A 19658-nucleotide genomic window follows, 5' to 3' on the forward strand; every position below is an offset into this window, starting at 1 on the left:
ACTTATTATGGTATTCTTTAACAAATCGCCTTTGCTCTGAAAAGTATTCTTGTATCATAATTTAAATCGTAATAAGTGTAAATTCAATGGCTTAATTTTAATTTGCAATTATACAAGTTCTGCATTCCATCAATGTTGGTCACGTTCGGAGTAGAACTTAATAATTCTCAGTTCATTAAAGTTTATTAATGAAGATTAATGTTATTACCCAATTCATAGGTCTATTAGATCGTAAATCTAAAATCTTATTACATCAAATTAATCATAACCAATCAAAATAATTGTTAAAACCTTCAATTCGATTCACTTTACTGTCAAATCTGCACAATCAAATAAAAGACAGGGTGATGTAAATTCAGTATATATTAAAGGTCATAAAACCATATTAGAAAGTCGTAAATTAAAAAAAGCTTTACTGTCTATAACCCTAAACACTCTAGGTGAAAATCCGATACAGACTTTCGATAACATGTAGTAATGAGATATCCCCACAAAGTTGTCACCCTTTTGTCGGTTAAGCAATAAAGTACTTTAACAAATATGTTTGTGCAAAAAATTATCGTGTAATCAAGTTTGTGGCAGAGGGCGCCACCGAAACACGCGCGACGTGACACAGTAGCGATCGGGAGCGCGCGCGTCACGCGTCTCGCCTCAAGGTTACCTCCGTTCACCACTCGCCTCTACTGGTTCGACGACCCATTGATACGTACAAATTAATTTGTTCTCGCATTATCCTATTTTATTCTTGTTCTTCGTCTGAGAATGAAGTCCTGGTTTTTACTTCCTCATTCCAGAATTGACGGTTTAATAAATTTTTTAACTTAACGAGATGGTTCATAAGTGTACCTACAGTCCAAGATATTTTAAAAGCAATTTTATGTTTACAAATTTTGATGCATTGAAAAAGTATAAGGCACCAAAGAAATTAATGAGCTAAAACTTTGAAAACGTTATAAGTTTCGTATAAAGTTAATAAAGTAACTTGACAGCATCAAATCTAAGTCATCAACAAACATCTTCAAAGAAACTATAGTGATAATTTAAATACTGTCATATCAAATTCAACAAATTTCTCATACAGTACATTGAAATTCTTCATGCGAGTAGAAAATCCTTGTGGATCAACTTTCGATTGTACGGTAACAGCTTACAAAACCATAGTTAACGCGTCTAAGTGATTAGAAAACATGGTATTACAAGGTTTAACAATCGAATAGAAATTTCCAATCAGTAAGCGCCGCCGGGAGCCGACCGCAGTGCTTGTAAAGAATGTAAATGAGATGTACGTAGTTCTCAGGGCGACGAATAACGATCAACGGTTTTGAGAAAACAATATTCCGATACAGCACGTGGATGTAATTTTAAATGAAGACGAATTCCTCAAACGTCATTCTTTAATTTGTAATATGGGAATTCAATTTTAAACCATTATTTTCTACACAACTAAAATTCTTCCTGTAGTTGTGTTTTTAGGCTTACTCTGATTTTCATACCTTATTATAATAGACAGGATAGGGCGATACTAAGATAAAAATTATGCACAATCAAGCGCTGTATTTAGTTGAATATTTTCGCAGCATTCCAAAAAAAATCTCTGATTATTATTAATCATGATATATTGTAATTTAAAAATGGTTATCTTACTTCTTACTAATATTATAAATGCGAATGTTTAGATGGATAGATGGATGAATAGATGCATGTTTGTTTGAAGGTATCTCCAGATCTCAAGGGATCTCGATGAAATTTGGCATAGATGTAGATCATAGTCTGGAAGAACACATAGGCTACTTATTATGTTTTTTTTAATTCTGCGCTGTTGAAGTTGCGGGTAAATTCAAATTGTATTTTAAAGAGTCTTTATATCACAATATTCACTTTATAACAAATGTTATTTTATTTTTATAAAAGTGGTTTTTCCTATCTATAATGTTATTCTAAATTCGTTTGGCCAAGTTCCAAGCGATGCAGAAATCACATAAAAATATACGATTTACGTGTTTTGAATGCAACCCTTTGTTATTTGTTGCTAACATTATTTCAATTATTTCTCTATCTTTGCAGAATCGGCCTTTGCGGATTTGATAACCCACTCAGAGACCCGAAGACAGAAGAAGTGAAGAAACACGTTGGACAGGTACTATTCTTAAATATTGCATTAAATATAACACTTCAACCACCTCATTTCCTTGGATGATGTTCATTAAACGGTTAAGTGGTCTGCGTACATTTTGAGATGTACAATTAAATGCTAAAATTTTCCATCGGAAAATTATCAGAAGATTAGTAAATTAGTAATGTAGCATTTTGATTGTCGACCAAATTCTTAATTAAATAGTCAAGTCTATATTTTAAGAATGGAACCTCTATAATATTGGTATGACCTTCTTGCTAAAATCTTTAGAAATTCCATCATCAGTTTTAAGTTACAATGATAATCAACAACCAACAGTAATTATTCTTAACGATATAAGCAATAAATGCACGTTTGAAGACACATAAATAGGTATTAACAATTGTTATTATCCCTAATGATTGCTTAGCGGGTCTCACGGCGACGTAACGTAATTTGATGTCACCAATGCAAAACACTGACTACTGAGAATATATTAAATAGCTTTAAACACTGTTTAAATCTAGAGACTAAAGATTATGAAGGTCTATTAGATAGAGTTTTACAAAATTACGATTTCGTGAGACTTTCCCGCTTTTCTTTTTTTCTCCCTTTCTCTCTCTCTCTCTCCCTCGGTGTTGATACCAAAATCAATCATTGATTGTAGATAGAATAGATTTGATTCATGCACTTACTAAATTGGATTGTCTTTAAATAATCATCAGAGTATCCAAGTTACGATTATAAAATGACAAATGTAATCGAGCTTTTTTTTTTGTTTTTATCTATTATTTCGTCTCGATGTTTTTTATTATTCAAACTAAATTCAGTAACGAGCGCCAGTAAAGGTCAATGATATAAGCTTTACCATAAGGATTTTTTACACTCGATGTATAAGTTCAATAACGTTTAAACAAAAAAATAATTTGCATATGATTTAAAAGTTTTTTAGATTAGTTAGTTTCCTGTGGGAATTTGAATCTGAGCCAATGTTTGCATTAAACTAGTAAAATTCGATTGTAACACTATTTGACCTTTTCCGCTCTCTTTTAGTAAGTAGATGTTACAATTTTTTGCTACTCTTTCACTATTAAAATCTTATCTTGGATGACATCTAGTTATAAAATAATACTTTTCCTTTGTTCTTAAACTCAGTACATTTTGGTACACGCTAGATCTTGTAATATTAAAATACCTGTGACTAAAATGTTTATTTCTGCACGAATTAATTATCCACGGCCCGGTGAGTGAACGGCATTCGAAGTCGCGACAATTAACTAAGTTTCATAAATGTTGCTAAACTTCCCGCTACCGGTTACTGTGCCGCTTCATTACGCTTGTTTCACACGAGGACAATGCGGCAGTATAGAAAGAAATTGTTTGCACTTACACACGGAATGTAGGTTTTGATGTACTATGTCCTCCCTCTAATTCTGTTTGAAAAAAGATACAACGATAAGTGCGAATCCAAATGCCACAGCAGTGGAATTATTCGGCAAGAGAGACCAATGTTTTGTTTTGAAAGTAAATGTCCTTTCAATTGCAGTTTTGCACTGCTTAACTGTGTATAACTAGCATAACTCCCAACGTGTATAACTAGCATAATGTTGATGAACAAAAAAATATTTGAATTAATACACGGACATAAAGTAACCGACTTGTAAGGAAGTTAAAATAATCTGTAAGTTGATGAATAATTTTAAACTTTACTGTTAAGTTTCATGACGTGTGAAACAACTATTATATTTGAATATTTGACTTCCGGATAGGCGATTGATTTGAATTTTAACAGCAATTTTGTTGGATACTTGCTTTAGAGTTGATATTTATATAAAAGAAAGTTTACTTTCCAACCCTTTGTAGTTAGTTATCCAAAGAAAGGAGATAATACTTATTAAAAATAAAATTTAGTTTATAAACATAAGAAATTATTCTATGAAGGTACTTGTTTCAATGTTGTACTTCATAATCAACGGAATGGGTTAATATCTGGGCAGCGGACAATTCAACATATTGAACAATGGAACTAAAATTCCATTGATCCGCTCCGTCTAGTGACAAAAACCCAACAATCTTAGGTACTAACTCATGCTGACAAGTACAAGTAATTTACCAAAAGATATTAAAAAATAACCTCTCTATATATATGGCCTACCTCAATGGTTTCTCTGATAACCATTCTTCATTAATCATACATAAAAGGTTTAATAGTGCCCTTCTTTAGCATATGAACCAATATGTATTAGTTGTATCAATAATTAAGTTTTTTTTGCACAGGGCGTGAAAATAAAAATGGATGACGCCGGTAACATACTCATCAGACGCTACTCCAAGAGTAGTGTGTTTGTGAAGAGTACAGCCGCCACAAACAACGAGGAGACGGCGATAGGCCAAGACATACTTAAGCTGCCTGGATACTCATTGGAACAGGAGAAAATATTTAAGGTAAACTGTTTTTTTTTTTTTTTTCAGAACTTACAAAAGTGTTAATAAACCATATGTTACGTAGAGCAGATAATTTCAATACGTGCAAACAAAACTATAATAGTAATTGTGGTATTAACTGAATTAAATACCAGTTATTGGTTTTCTCAAAATTATGAGTGTAGGTTCAATAGGTAGGTTGTAGGTTTAAATTACTTGACATATTATTAAAAGATAGATTAAATATAGCTTAATAGTTTTTACTCACAAGAAGGCAATTAGCTTCGCCTCAGCCATATGGGTGGTGCCGTAATTTCCGTCAAGATGAACCCATTTGTTTATGACGAAACTTGGAATATTAATATCTTGGAGTTCTCGTAATAATCCGGCTCGTAAGCGCGATGGTAATTTGAATTAGATGCTACAATAAGGAAGCTTCTGTTTCGCTTCGGGCAGTAATCATAATCAGTTCTAACATTAATCGTTGATATTGTAAATAAAATGGATGTAAAAACAAAGAAGTAAATTTTTATTACAGTCATATTTCTATAACTCAAACCTCATTAAGCTGAAAACCTCAGTAAGTCGAAAAAATGCTGTTCCCTTTCGCTGCACCCTTTAATACTCGGTGTCTCGAATTATCGAACAAAATATTACTTCCCTGCATAATAATTTAAATAAAAATCAGACTATTTAAGTCGAAGTTAGTAAAAAATGATGTCGTCTTACTAGGAATCTCCTATTCCTGTCAAATACTTCATATCCTGAATTACTTGTTAAATCGAGGACTTAATAAGTTGATTATTTTCCATATCCTACACTAGAGATATCGAGATTCTACTGTATTACGATTTCTCCAAAACTATTAAAAATAGAATCACAAAAATATAGCAAATTTCAGCAGCTTTCTTTAAAACGATACTTTGTTGTATATTAATATAGCATTTACTTAGAATCATGAAAAAAAAAACGGAGTCCTATAGTTCTTAAACAAAACACTCCTAAAATAGTTAGAAGTATGTTACACATTTTAAAAGCTGGTATATTAATACTTTAGAAATTGGAATTTTCAAAGTGCACTACTTGGTTTTGTCATAGTCACTGGAAAAACTTGAACGCAAGGATGATTGTTTATCGATAATGTGTTACATCTACATCACGTTCGAGCTGTTTCCTCTTCATTGCTGTTGGATTTGAATTACATATGAATTCTGTTTATCGTGAGTATATACTTAATACAAATTTGCCTTGTTCATATGAAAACGTGGTACTGTTCAAAATTCTCCGATTGTAATATATTTTGAACTATTTTTTATACTTAAATATTAAAAAAGGATTTAAAGAATTATGACAGAATATGATAGACCTAGACTGTATCAGCTGTCAGCAGTTGCGACAAATTGAAAATTAAAATAATTTTTTTATTTTGTCACTACAATAATTAGGAATGCTCTTGCAACTATAATTTGTGTCGAAAACAAAAATGATTGGAGGATAACAATTGAAACATTATACTATTTTTCCACGCGGACATTTTCAACAGTGAAGCAGGGCAGTAGGCAATACAGTACTGCTATTTCAACGTACACGCCGAAATAGAATAGTACCGTTTTGGCAGTAAGTGTGCCTTCAATCTATAGGAGTACTGCACTGTCACACTCTTCTACCTCACTCTTTTGTCTTCGTGCAAAACAAGCATTACTGTTAATGCGAGATGCATTGTGCATCGCTAGTAATATCTTGTGCATCACGACTCCCAGCGGCTCACGACTGATGTCTTGACCATGCCATTGCCACATAATTTCTTTTTAGTTGACGTTCTTTCGAAATTATCAAATTGACGTCGGTGTTCATTTTTTGATCTTCTAGAACATTACAATTTTTTGTAATCATATCTTAAGTACTTTAACTGTCTTTTCTCAGTATTTATATAAGTAATATTAATTAATAATGTTTTATCTGTTTCATTAAGTACAAATTATTATGATTAATAAGAGACATTTACAACAATGAGGTCTCTTAATGAAGTTGCAATTTTTTAATATTGTCATTGATTTATACGTACATAAAAAATTTAAACGTATTATTAAGAAATAGGTGTAAACAATTTTTCTTCTGCTTTCTACAACAAAACAATTAAGCTCAGTGTCCTGATTGTTTCATTTTAGACCAATGACACAGACGCTATTAATCTTAATAACGAAGTAGGAAATAGTATGGTATAATTAGGTCGAATCAAACAATACGAAATTCACTTCCTAGTGTAACACAAGAGATATGTTAGTAATTCATACACCATTAACAAGGTTTACGTAACCAGAAGCCGAGAACAATGCGAGAAGATAGTGCCATTAAGCAAGGGAAAGAATGGTCATTGCCTCACTTATTTGTTTGTATCTTATGCCGTTTCCTTGAGAGTAATGAAAGCAATTCGCAGATACGATGCGTATTGTCCGAGGTGTCGCAACTTGCGGATGAAGGATATGAAATAGGTCTGCAAGCAATCAATAACCAACAAATAAATAGACTAGAATTTGTGAGCTTGCTAATTGCAGTTCCTTTGATTTTCACTGAATTTTAAAAGTATACAACTTACTATTTCTCTTACTTGGGCCCATCTTTTACTTCATATACTTATAACATATGAGTTTATATTAGTATATATTTATTTATATGCCTTCAAGCCTTAAAATACCCACAGTACTTTTTCGTATTATAGAAAAAACAAAATTTTTACGATACTTAGGCCTTGTCAAAAATTACACTTTGAACTTCCATCAAATCACGGTTTTTATATATTATGTAGATGTGTTTTGAATAATCACGTTCTGCAGTGCCCTTGAAACCTGTTACTCTAATTTCAAATACATTCATCTCTATAATTAGAAACCGTTGCAAGCTCAGGTCAGTATTTCTTAGAAACACAACAATAATCTGTAGACAATACAATGTGTTGTAACCCCTCGATCCCTGTGATTTTTTTTCGTGCGATACTTTTCAGTTCCCACAACTAGTTCCCTTGAGAGTCATTTAAAGAATAACAATGTTGTCTTCTTCATCAAATGTGCGACACTAGTAAAGTTTAATAGTACATCTGTTACGAACCAGTTCTATTTAAACAGTAAATAAACAAGTAAATGGTAGAAAATCTATTTAAAAATTATAAATCCAATTTACCGACATAACTTTTTATACAAAGTATAGTTATAATTATAAATCAAATTATTAGAATTTTCCAATAAATAATAACAGATACAAAATAACCTTCAGGCCGTCATATGAATGTATTACAAAATTCCGGGAACATATCCAATTAAGTGAACCGTCAGCGGAGGTTTTTAATTTAACAATCGCGCTAAACGAAGCATTAATAATTAAAATTCATTCAAAACAAATGAGTTGGTAAATTCTCCGATGACTTATTGTGGGAGGTAGTTTTTTTAGATACGATCGACATCTCTTTTCACTTTGTCCGACGTCTAGTTGCGTTGAGATGACCATCTTGATGCGAACGACGAACCTTGACAGCACAGAGCTTATGTAATATCACTTTCTTTTTATTCTATACAGTAGGATAGCAATAATTATGAATCCCCTAATATTATTTTATGTTATAACCTAACCTTTGTAAGTAAACATTAATTATAAGGTCAAAAATGTTTGCATCATATTACTAATAGTGTAATTTTATGTACGTTAAATAAAATAAAAATTTGTACAAACTTTTTATCTTTTTTCGACGAGAGTTAGAAGTTATTTATTAGAAAAAAAAAAAAAAAACTGAAGTTGGAAATGTTGTATTTGCTTGTTCAGTTAGTGAAGTTAATAAGGGCAGTATGCGTGGGCGTTTGATAAATCAATTGTTTCATTTGGTAAGACAGCGGCTCTTCTTAGAGAAATTACTACGATAACATCTCATACCAATTGAATAGTTTAATATAACTTGACTGGGGTTTCGAAATAGTCTTAGAAATCATCGTACAGTTTTTGTTTTGTCGGCTATTAAAGACTGCTACCAGTTTACCTTTATAAAGCTGTCCGACAGTTGAATGATATAACACTTTGGAAATTGTAACTTCGTATTCTTTACCAGAGAAACTACTTTTGCATACATTGTTATCTTGATACCATTGCTATTATTAATGTAGCTTAAAAAAAAAACTTTAATATGAATATTATACGGCAATAATATGGTGCAACGGACCTAAATGAGTGGGATAAAATCAGTATGACGATGATATTTTATGGCAATTATCTACCTCATTATTAGTTTTTGATAATATTTCTAATAGTTAATAATTTATGTCCAGCTGTTCGACATGAAGAAATTCCAGTCGAATGTGAACCGCGAACTTCGGCGCTCCTATCCGGACCGGCGGAGGCTGGAGACGCAGTGCCTGAGTGCGGTCGCCTTTGTCAAGTCGGACGCAGACATACTCGAGTGCCCCATATGGGTGCTCGTCATCAACGTCGTCGCTATGGATATGCTCAAATCTAAACTGCCACCAGGTAACATCAAACTTCATACTTAAACTGACTAACTTAATATTATAAATGTCAAAGTTTAGATGGATGCGTGGATGTATGTTAAAACGTAACGGCTATACGAATCTGGATGAAATTTGCCAATTAGGTATAGATTAGCGTCTGAAATAGCGCAAAGGTTTCATACAATTTTTGTTTAATTCCGTATAGACAACGTCACAAGCAAAAGCTAGAATACTGTATTTCCTTAACTCTTTTATAAACGAGACGGTTGTGAAGCGGTCACTGATACAAGACGTCCATGATCAGTTTGTCAAGGCAGAAAATAAAAATCTGCCTAGAACCGCAAGTCTCCAACTAGTCTATACAGCCGATACACATAACATAAATACAGTCAGACTTGAACAGCTTCTTTTGATCCTAATTAGCATGACTGTTTTTATCGAATTGCTACTTTAAAAATTCGTTACGAATTATTTAAACCTTCGTCAGGCATTAATCCGCATAAATGTCATGGGATATCAATTGTAAATATATTTGTCAGTATAATTAAAGTTACTTATCGTATCACAAAAATTAATAGACAAAATTCGCACAGATTAAACGTAGACGAACCTATAATGACAAGATAATTTTCGTTCATTCGTAAATTTCCGCATCGAGTTTTTGCATTATTGATACGTTATAACTTTAAAGATTTGATGCTTCTGATATGAGATTGAATCGTTGTGATTATGAAACACCCTGCTAAAAATAATAGATTTGTAATCTTACAGTTTTTGTTTGAAATAATTTATAATTCTAGTCCCTACACTCCCTAGCTATACTATCGCTTACTGCCGATTAGTAATAATTTAACGTAAAGTTAACGTTTTCTTCCCACAATACAAATAATTACTCTTAAGTTAACTATTCGAAAAGCGAAAACCCACGTGTTACTTTAAATTTTACGCTAGTGATGAAAAATTTTCTTATTCCACCTAAATTACATTAAACAGGACCCGTGCCATTAACTTTTTGACACTTAATACTTAAAGCGATAACTTTGTACTCCCTTTTTCTAATGAAATAACACAATCAAAGTTAATGTCAGAAAAAGTTTTTTTTTTAAATCAAATATGTAAAATAAAATTCAATTTGAATTTGGAACAATGGGTGACCACTGATAGTATTAAATATACGATTTACCAATTAGGCTTTTGAGAATAGATCGCTAAATGTCTGTGGTAAATGTATCGCGGGAATAATGGTACCCAGATGAAGATCCAAATATGAAATCGCATTTTTCCAAGGAAATTCTCGATTACTGTACTCATTACATCGTATAGTCATACATTCTTAATGAGTGACTTGATACGAATGGTAAATAAATTGCATTTTTCCTTCCTACATAAAGAACAAGAGGATTCACATTATTAAAAAAAAAATTACAGCTTGCGCCGTCATCATACAAGAATATATCGTATCGTAACCATTTTGCTAATGCGACCTAAACACTGAATATAAAATGTAAAAATATATATGTTAAACAAGGTTCATAAAATGTGCAGTATCTATATTTTATATACTTTAATGTATTCGTTCGCCGCCATTCCCACAACCTACTTACCCATAGTAGTAACTAACCTTTTTCGGTACAGTAATTGAATTCCATAACTTTGTTAATAAATAAAAATGTATACGATTTTATTTCCATAAAATTTAATCACTTTATTAAAATACACGCGTTAATAATTCAAGGAATTAAAGTCACGATGAGCATCTGAATAATGTATATTTATTTGAATGTAAAATTTATAACATTTTATTAATTATTAATATGAAACTTCCGCGCTAAAAACTGGCAACATCTCCCCTAGTTCAATGTAAACTGGCAACATCTTTTTTAATAAATTATTTATGGTTTTTTGCAATGATCCTCTTTTTTCTGCCCGTCGCGTCGCTTGATTAGGCAAAGTTATAATATTGGACAGACGATTTGTTTTTCTGAAGCTTAATGATGTGTAAAATATACATCGCACTCATTTCGTCTGATTGAATTTATAACGCACTTATATTTTAAATTGCTAACAATCTAGACACAATCTAATCAAGAATCAGAACTTATGAAAATATTCTGCCAAATATTTACTATTATACGATTTTTTTACCCGTTTTTTAATCTATAACAGTGCGTTATAGGTAGCACAGAATTGACTATTACTTATCTTGATATTTTTCTGGTTAAATTTGGAATCTCCCTCCAAAAAAAAAAATTGGACAAAAACATAAAAATACTTAAATTTGTAAAATTATTAATAGAACTCTTTGCATCAAAGTTATTTTTCCTTATTTGTTTTTTTGCATCAAAGTTATTTTTCCTTATTTGTTTTCCCTAGTTCTTAGAAAAATTTATAATATTTATTGTTTGCTTTAAAACGAAGTTAAATGTGAGCAAGATGTAGAGATGTAGATAGAAATGGAAGCCTTGGGGCGTCGGTCGGGGCGCCTGAACGACACAAGCGCACAATACGTGTCAAAGCGAATAAATCGCCTAACGCCGAGATCTCTGACAGAGACACAGTGCATCACTGAAGACACGGCTCAGCTATGAGAACGGAAAGATCCCATTATTATATTGCATCGTGAGCAATATTTATCAAAGAACGCCTACGAGCTTAATGTACGACAACGCGTATTGTGTTTAAATCTTCATGTAACTTTTTATCGACAGTCCCATCCCTTTGTTAGTCATTTATACCGACGAAAGCAAACATCTACATTGCCTTTAGGCGTTTATAACTTCGCATACCATTATACATTGTAGAAATATTACAAGGACGCAATCAGAAGTCAGTCACGCGTCATCAACGACGGTGTTAATTACCATTGAATGGTGTTTCATGCACAGAGACGCCGGCAACGAGTAGCGGCTGCCGACAATGTTACAGTTACCTTGTCTCAGACCTCCGGACGACGCGGGTTATGCAACACAACAATGAGCCGACCTCTACACTTATCATTAAGAAACGCTAACGAATATATAAAATTAAATTTTATAATACAGTGTTCTCACGCAAAACTGTAGACGTGTGCTTGAAGTGACGACGACCTTGAGTCGAACTTTTGTAGCGAGAGTCAATTTTACCTCGTTATACTCACAATACTTTCGATATTGAAAGAATTGAAAAAGGTTTCCGTACTCTGATAATGTCTCAAGACGACCTTAAGAACAGGATCATCGGAGTAATTTTAAAGGTAATTGTAGTGGCCCATGCGAAGTGAACTGGTTTTTATACGACCAAGGTGAGCCGCCGTTCGCAGTCGACTTTTATCGATTTCATTGTCCAGTCCGCCATACTTCCGGAACTAGGTCAGACAGCTGATCGAAAATTATATGTTTAAAACTTATACTGCGAGCACTACGACCCACCTGCATGTTTATTTATAGTAAAATTGTGTTTATTTTTATTGACATATTCAAAATTTCAATAAATTAGGGAAGGTTATGCCTAGCAGTAGACAAGCACCTGCTGATGATGATTTAAAATGTCAGTTAATAATATTCAACTAACTATTAATCTATGAGGAGCTCAGATACACAACTTTAAATAAGTCAAAAATATGGGCTTTTAATTTAACAAGCTTATTTGGTACTGTCAGAAAAACAACTGACATTAATTTTGCGGTAAACATCGCTGGTCGCTGGTATAAGGCACGTGCAATTTTATAACAAATTGCAAATCTGATTCGAGTCTCATAGTGCGCGACCGCATCAACTATTCAGTGCCTCACTCCGCAGTAGTCTGCATTATTGTTGTGCAACAATGCAATCTGCCGTCGATCTCAAGATGTGTTGCACCTCAGTTTATTCACAGTATACTGCAAATTTCTAACTAGCTTTACTCACATCGCACTTACCAACTACCAACATCTAATATTGGTTTTGCTCAAATCATAGAGAATCTATGAGAAAGAAACCGCATAACCATATTCCTTTGATTTCCCATAAAGAATAAGATACTTTCTTAGATTTTCTGCAGTGGTTTCGCGGTCTAACAGCTATTTATCGGATGGAAACACAAAAGAATCTATTATAGAAAGCATCTCAATTTCTCTATAAAGAAATCGTGATGCTACTTTGATTAGAACATTTGAAAACTTTATTTCAAGTATTATTCATGTAGACCTTAATTTTAATCATATACGCGATATTAGTTCGTTTCGGCAATATAGTTAAAATGAAATAAGCATAAATTGAGGTCTTTATAATACAGGCTTATTTATATATAACATTTAACACGGTAGATGATATATTTCGAAATGTTTCACCACTTTAGCGTGCAGCAATGGTCGTAGTTAAGGCGGCAAATTTCGATTTCGACGTGAAGGTCGCACCACGTGTTCGTGACTAACTGTGGCATATCTAGTTCACCGAAACGAAATAAGCCATTTGACTAGATCCTACTGCTACAGAATCCACTTTGAATTCGAAATGATTTGCAATTGAAACATTTAGGGTTTGTGAGACAAAAGTCGTGGTCGATGTTATGCAAAGTAGCACGCGTTGATGATTACCGGAAGCGTACAATTGCGCAAATCTATATTTTATGATCCTCTATAATAAAAGAGATAAATAAAAATTACTTTTAATGTCTTGTCTAAAATAATTGAAAAATCAACCACTTTGTTAGCTTAGTGCAAATTAGTCCCGTTAAACGGTAAGTTCACTCAACTTATTATTTCCTGTGAACCATTTATAATTTTACCAGTTCAAATATTTCGTCTCTAGAAATTTTGTATCCACATCTGTATAAACAGAACAAATAATTTTATGTATTCACGACATAAACCAACCTAATCTTGATTCTTACCTCGTTCATCCTTTATTCCTGCAATTTTTACGAGTAAACCTTTTGTGGAGTCCAGATATGTGCGATTCAAATCCTATCTATCAACGCTAATCTAAAATTTTTCTGTTTTTACCATTATTCTTTCATTGGAAATTGTACTGCCACTATACGAAGCTTTGGTAGTGTAAAGCTACCAGCAGATGCATAGAAACACGCACTACAATTGAGCACTTAAAATTCATTGTTTAAATTATAATATAATTTATAGATACAAAGAAATAATAGCTCCTATAATTGCTACTATTTTAATCACCGCTTTCATAAGGATACGAAATAAAGCTACGTCACGGTCCACTACGCTGTATGCTTTAATCTCAATTTCCGCTCAATCATTCTCTATAATTTGCCTTACAGCAAATATAAACAATGTTTCACTCGATCTGATTCCAAATATTTGGTGCTATATATTACAATAAAAAGAAATATGGAGCCAGCCATTAAATTACACTGAAATTTAACCTTACATCTAAGTTGCCCGACACTATTATTTTGTATATCGCTATCTTTAAAAACAAGCTTAATATGTATGGCTATAAAAGATCTGAAAACAGATCATTTGGATTTATAATAACCCTGCAACCTTTAGCATCGCCGACCTAATAATCGTAGGTTGTCCAAAGTCGTGAAGAGAAGTGATTTGCGTTCATTTTCAGAATCACGACACAACGTTCATGTCGCTTGCTTTTCGCAATGCACTAAACGTTTACTATTGTCGTCCGCTCAAAATGTCTATTAATGATATATCATTTAATTCTATTATAAAAAAAACCCACGTTGTATCGACGTGACACCGTTGGGTAACCCGTACAATTATTTTGGTTACAGTCTTTTTGGCACATGATTATGCCTTTCCTTTTGTAAACCTTCAGTATATGCACTATTTACGCTACAAACGCACTACATGTGTCCACCATTACAAAACCAGTAGCATTATCAACTGTGATATTTTTAATGCTATTCCAGTTTTTTCAGGAATTTTTCAAAGTTGCTAGATTTTGCCGTTGTTTTACGGAGACTTGTAGGTCATACTAATTTTTTTTTTCTTTCTATTAATAGTACAAAGACCGCTGGATATCAAGAATAGACCTCGCATACCGATTCCCGACGAAGACCCCTACAGCATCGCCAGTTCTAACGCCAATGGCTCTGGATCTAGCGGCAGTTCCGGCGGATACGGACTGGGTAACGGATTGGGTAACGGACACGGCAACGGCCACGGCGTGGTGGCGGCGACGCGGGAGCAACTCATGATGCAGATGGGACAGAAGAGAGGAGAGAAGCCGCCCAAGCTTCCACCGCGGGAGAACGGCTACGGACCTGCTGATATTCCCAAGGTCTGGTACACTTCATAGCATTTTATGTACTTTATCACATTCTTTACGTACAACTTTGTTTATTCATCTTCTACTGTATTTATATCTACTATTACCTAACTAGATTTATAGATACATCTTACTCATAAGCTAAGGCTATCTGTTTCATACAAAAATGTACATAACTTTCATAGTATACTAAATATCTTTCTGTTCCTTTTTTTAGCTTTCGTTCCCAGACAATCGTTTTCATAAATCCCAATTAAAACACTCTGAAAAGGGTTCAGTCAAATTTATTAGCACTTAGAAGATATCGTATTTTATGACTAATACAACAAAATTTCGAGGAACCGAGATTAGTTACCTAAAATATTCAAATGGCGATTTACTTTCATTAAATGTAAGAATAAATGAAAATAAATCAGTGTTTTTTCCATTATGTAATTAATTAGTGCAAATTATTCTTGCAATTTACGGTTAGTAATAGGATAGTAATACAACATAGGAATATTGTTCTAAATATCATTTTTATGACTTGACGTTTTTTAAAGCATGAATTTTAAGCAATAGTAAGTCCCAAGGGTATTTTAAAGTACATAAACTGTAATCTTATTAATTAAACACTGACTCATGTCTTTCAATTCTGTCATTATAACATTTTATAATCTAATTATTCATTTTTAGAAAATAAATATTAATTTTTATATATTTAATTTATTCGAGATAGGCATCCGAAGCTGTCATCGAAATACCAAAAGCAATCCCATCTGTCAGTCGACTGACTAAATTAAGTCCATGTATCTTGGCTTTAATGGAGTTGAGACCCTGACCCTTAAACCGCAAAAAATTTAAAAATAAAAAGAACTCAACAAATACATTATATGTGAGATAAGGGAACCGATTTACGCAAAGTGATTCTGAATCAGTATCGCCTGACATGAATAATGAAATCCATATCCAATCAGTTCTTATTGAAAAACAATCTGTATGAAATAAAACATAAAGGTAGGATTTTCATGATGAATTAATTTCTAATTCAGAAGCTAATGTAAAAGTAAAACAAAATCACAGCCATTAACTTGGAGAAATGCATTTTCTAGCCAAAACTATGAACAATTTTTCTACCTCTTTTTTGTCTCTGTTTCGCGTATTTCCTTTCGAGTATTATGTATGTCATCTGTTCAAATCTGCAACTTATTTTGAATATGTCGTGTGAACACAATGGTAAAGCCCATTTCGCCAACGCATCTGTGATTTCACGACCGCCGAAGATAGATGGCAATACACGCCCTTTAGAGGTCGCCTTCCATCTTCTTTTGTTGGTAATCCAAATACTACATTCCTTTAAAAGGTTGTAACTGTGACATTACATACATGAATTATGTCGCCCGCCTTTTTGTCCGCCACTTTTATTTTCCAATGTTTACGGGCTCTATTATAAATAAAAGTATTTAAGCTGGGTGGTGCGAATCATTTCTTTTGCTACGATAAAATCACATCTACAATATGGGTTTAGTAATAACATTATTTGTAGTTTAGTCAATATTTTCTTAGTAAGTCTTTGAGATAGTACCCACGTATTTCAACTAGTGCAACGTAGAGTTGCATTTCTTATTATCTTCATTATATGAATAAAGAGATTTCTTTTCGGTACATGATTTAATTTGTTTATGACTATTATTTCAAGACTTTAATCCTTTTTTTTATTGCGTTATATTTCAAGTTTTCTGTACTTTATTGAATAGAAAAGAAGTAAACATCGCGATTAGAAACAGAAATACATAAATTGTCGATCCTAGAGTCTTGACATGACCGTATATTTCCATATTATATCTCTAGAATCGTTTTTGAGGATCTCTATGATTTTATCGTATCATACCATTACACCAAGTAGGTACAGAAAGCGCCTGCGCAAGACAATACTCTAATTCATCTGGTTTAGTTGACAGCTTCTGGATGTAACTAGAATATATCTTTTCTACTGTCTATCGAACATCTCTCTACCATTATATAAATCTTTATATACATAAAAAGTAATTTCCTATTTACTGTTGCTTTTTATATACATTACGCTAATTCATTTTTTCATCTGTAATTGTTTGCAGCCGGATTACGATGACATTGAAGTGAACGGACGCGTCCCGTCGCAGTTCCCGAGAGGCAAATCGGATAAAGGAAAAGACAACAAGAAATACGGTCAGTATTAAAAAAATACGATAATTTTTTCTTTTTTTAAATGAAAATTAATGTTGTATGTTTATCCTCTGTGCATTCCAAAACCGATAGATACATTTTGACAAAACTTTAATAGGCGATAAGAACACCAGAGAAGGTTTGTGCCGTATATATCTAAGAAAGAAAATATTCATAAAAAAGAGCTATTACAGAGGTGAAATATAACTATATATAGGTATATGCAAAAAATTTGATGAACCAACCAAATGATATGCATGTATCGGTAAAGATACAAAAAGAGTAAATACAAGGGTTTAAAACGATGAAGGTCACCTTAAAGATGACTGTGGCTAGAATTTTGCATGTAGATAAAATTTTAAGGAAACTAAGGTTATTTTAATTAACAAAAGGAATTAAGACTTCGTAAGAAACAAAGCAAGTAGTTGAATCTATAAAAACAATTGTCGTAAATTGTATGACTGTAATTTTAATTAATCAAGCCAATAACAATTGGACCTACTGTCCAAACCAAACATCAGTCCAAACATACTACAATTAAATTCTGGAATTAAAGTTTTTTTTAAAATTAATTCCTCTACTATATGGAACAGTTTAAAATGGGGTTTTCCAGTTTTAAAACTGACGAATCCGGATAGAACTCTGGGCGGGCTGTAACCTTTTTGGAAGTTATTTTGTGATGATTAATTTAGAGGTAATTTTGACCACTAAAAATCCGAATGAGTTCGAGTTAAAACTATAAAGTTGTGTCTACCTGAAACTGGATCTGAATTTGAGGGTTCACTTTAAAAAAAAGTCTGTTATTTTAGTATTTGCTTCAATGATTCTAGATTTTAACACTAATTGCGTGTTAAACTAAAAATGACTGATCAGATAATATTTGTGAGAACCCAAGTATATTTGACCAGCAGCGTATAAAGTTACAATAATATCAATTACTAGGTTAACTTAGTACGTCAATGATCTAATTAATTTGATACATCTTTAAGTATCGTTTACTTAACTATAGTCATAACATCTACTGGTTAAATATTCTCAGAGATTTTATGATAAATTTTACTAATATTATAAATGCGAATGTTTGGTATCTCCAAAACGGCTCAATGGATCTCGATGAAATTTGGCATAGTTGTAGATCACAGTTTGATGTAACACACAGGATACTTTTTATGTTTTTTTTAAATTCCTTGCGGACGGAGTCGCGGGCGACAGTTAGTAAAATATAAATAATCGATTACAATCATGACATTCTGATAGATTCAAGATATGTTTTTTAATTTTTCAATAGACATTGCTGTACTTACTTTCTTTTGTATCGACTACGCAACTCTTGCTTTCTACTCACGTAGAATGTTTTAATGCATTTTTATTAAAGAATCAAGTACACGTCAGTATTTCTGTTTACATTCACTATTCGTGTAACAATAGGTAGTTTATCAAGGTCATTCCACTTGATATATTCCTGCAGCGGACGCCTTTGACAATACATAGGATTTATGCACGAAAATCATTATTTACAGCATCAACACTAGTGGTGTGAACATCGTAATATCAATAATCCGACGCGGACGAATCATCATTTATAAATCTGAGATGTCCACGACTAGCAGATTTACAGCGCCACCTGTAAAATATGAGAGACTTGTTTCAACTAAACTTATTTGAAATAGTACTCACTACGAATGTGTTAGACGTTGTCGTCACTGTCTAATGACGCAGATAGCAATTGTTTCTTCAGTTTTGTCCTAATTTAACGAATTAACTTCAGTCATTAAGAATCTCAAAGAATAAATATTTTACAAAATTAAATAGACAGTAAAATATTCAAAAATAAAGCAGAAACCAAAATATAAAGACAGTTTAACTAAGTCAGATCTATTTGGTTTATATTAGTTCGTTCTAACTTGACGGCCGCCTCGTGCCAGTCTGCAGGCTAAGGGTATAGGTTTACCGAGACAATAGTGAACTATGTCGCAACCTCACCGCACCTGGCATTTTACTATATCCTTGATATTTGCAACGGCATTTGTCGTGGCGTAGGATGCGGAACGTTTACTGAGCATGTGCACTGAAACTCATTATATTTATCTAACAAATTTTAATTTGTTTTAGTTATGAAACTATAGTTGTTTAAAACCCGAATTCCTTATAAGACCCCCCCGATATCTAGGCATAGCACTGGCTAGCATGTTTTTCTGCAACTTGGAATAAAATAAATGCATGTCTATACAAAGTATG

At 32.8% G+C, this 19658-nt stretch overlaps 1 protein-coding gene across 5 annotated transcripts in view; it reads left to right on the forward strand.

Annotated features, from left to right (window-relative positions):
* Positions 1-19658, forward strand: part of LOC106709306 — a 124077-nt gene that overhangs the window by 102082 nt on the left and 2337 nt on the right. For all 5 annotated transcript variants that reach the window (XR_006756281.1, XM_045680896.1, XM_045680902.1 and 2 more), the window contains 5 exons: positions 2065-2137; positions 4391-4558; positions 8848-9046; positions 14971-15248; positions 17333-17423. Coding sequence is in view for 4 of the 5 variants with exons in the window: in XM_045680896.1 (XP_045536852.1) it covers positions 2065-2137; positions 4391-4558; positions 8848-9046; positions 14971-15248; positions 17333-17423 (809 nt within the window). In the remaining variant the exon portion in view is untranslated. The remainder of the gene's footprint in view (positions 1-2064; positions 2138-4390; positions 4559-8847; positions 9047-14970; positions 15249-17332; positions 17424-19658) is intronic.

Source organism: Papilio machaon, chromosome 2 (genome assembly GCF_912999745.1).
Source record: "Papilio machaon chromosome 2, ilPapMach1.1, whole genome shotgun sequence".
NCBI lineage: Eukaryota > Metazoa > Arthropoda > Insecta > Lepidoptera > Papilionidae > Papilio > Papilio machaon.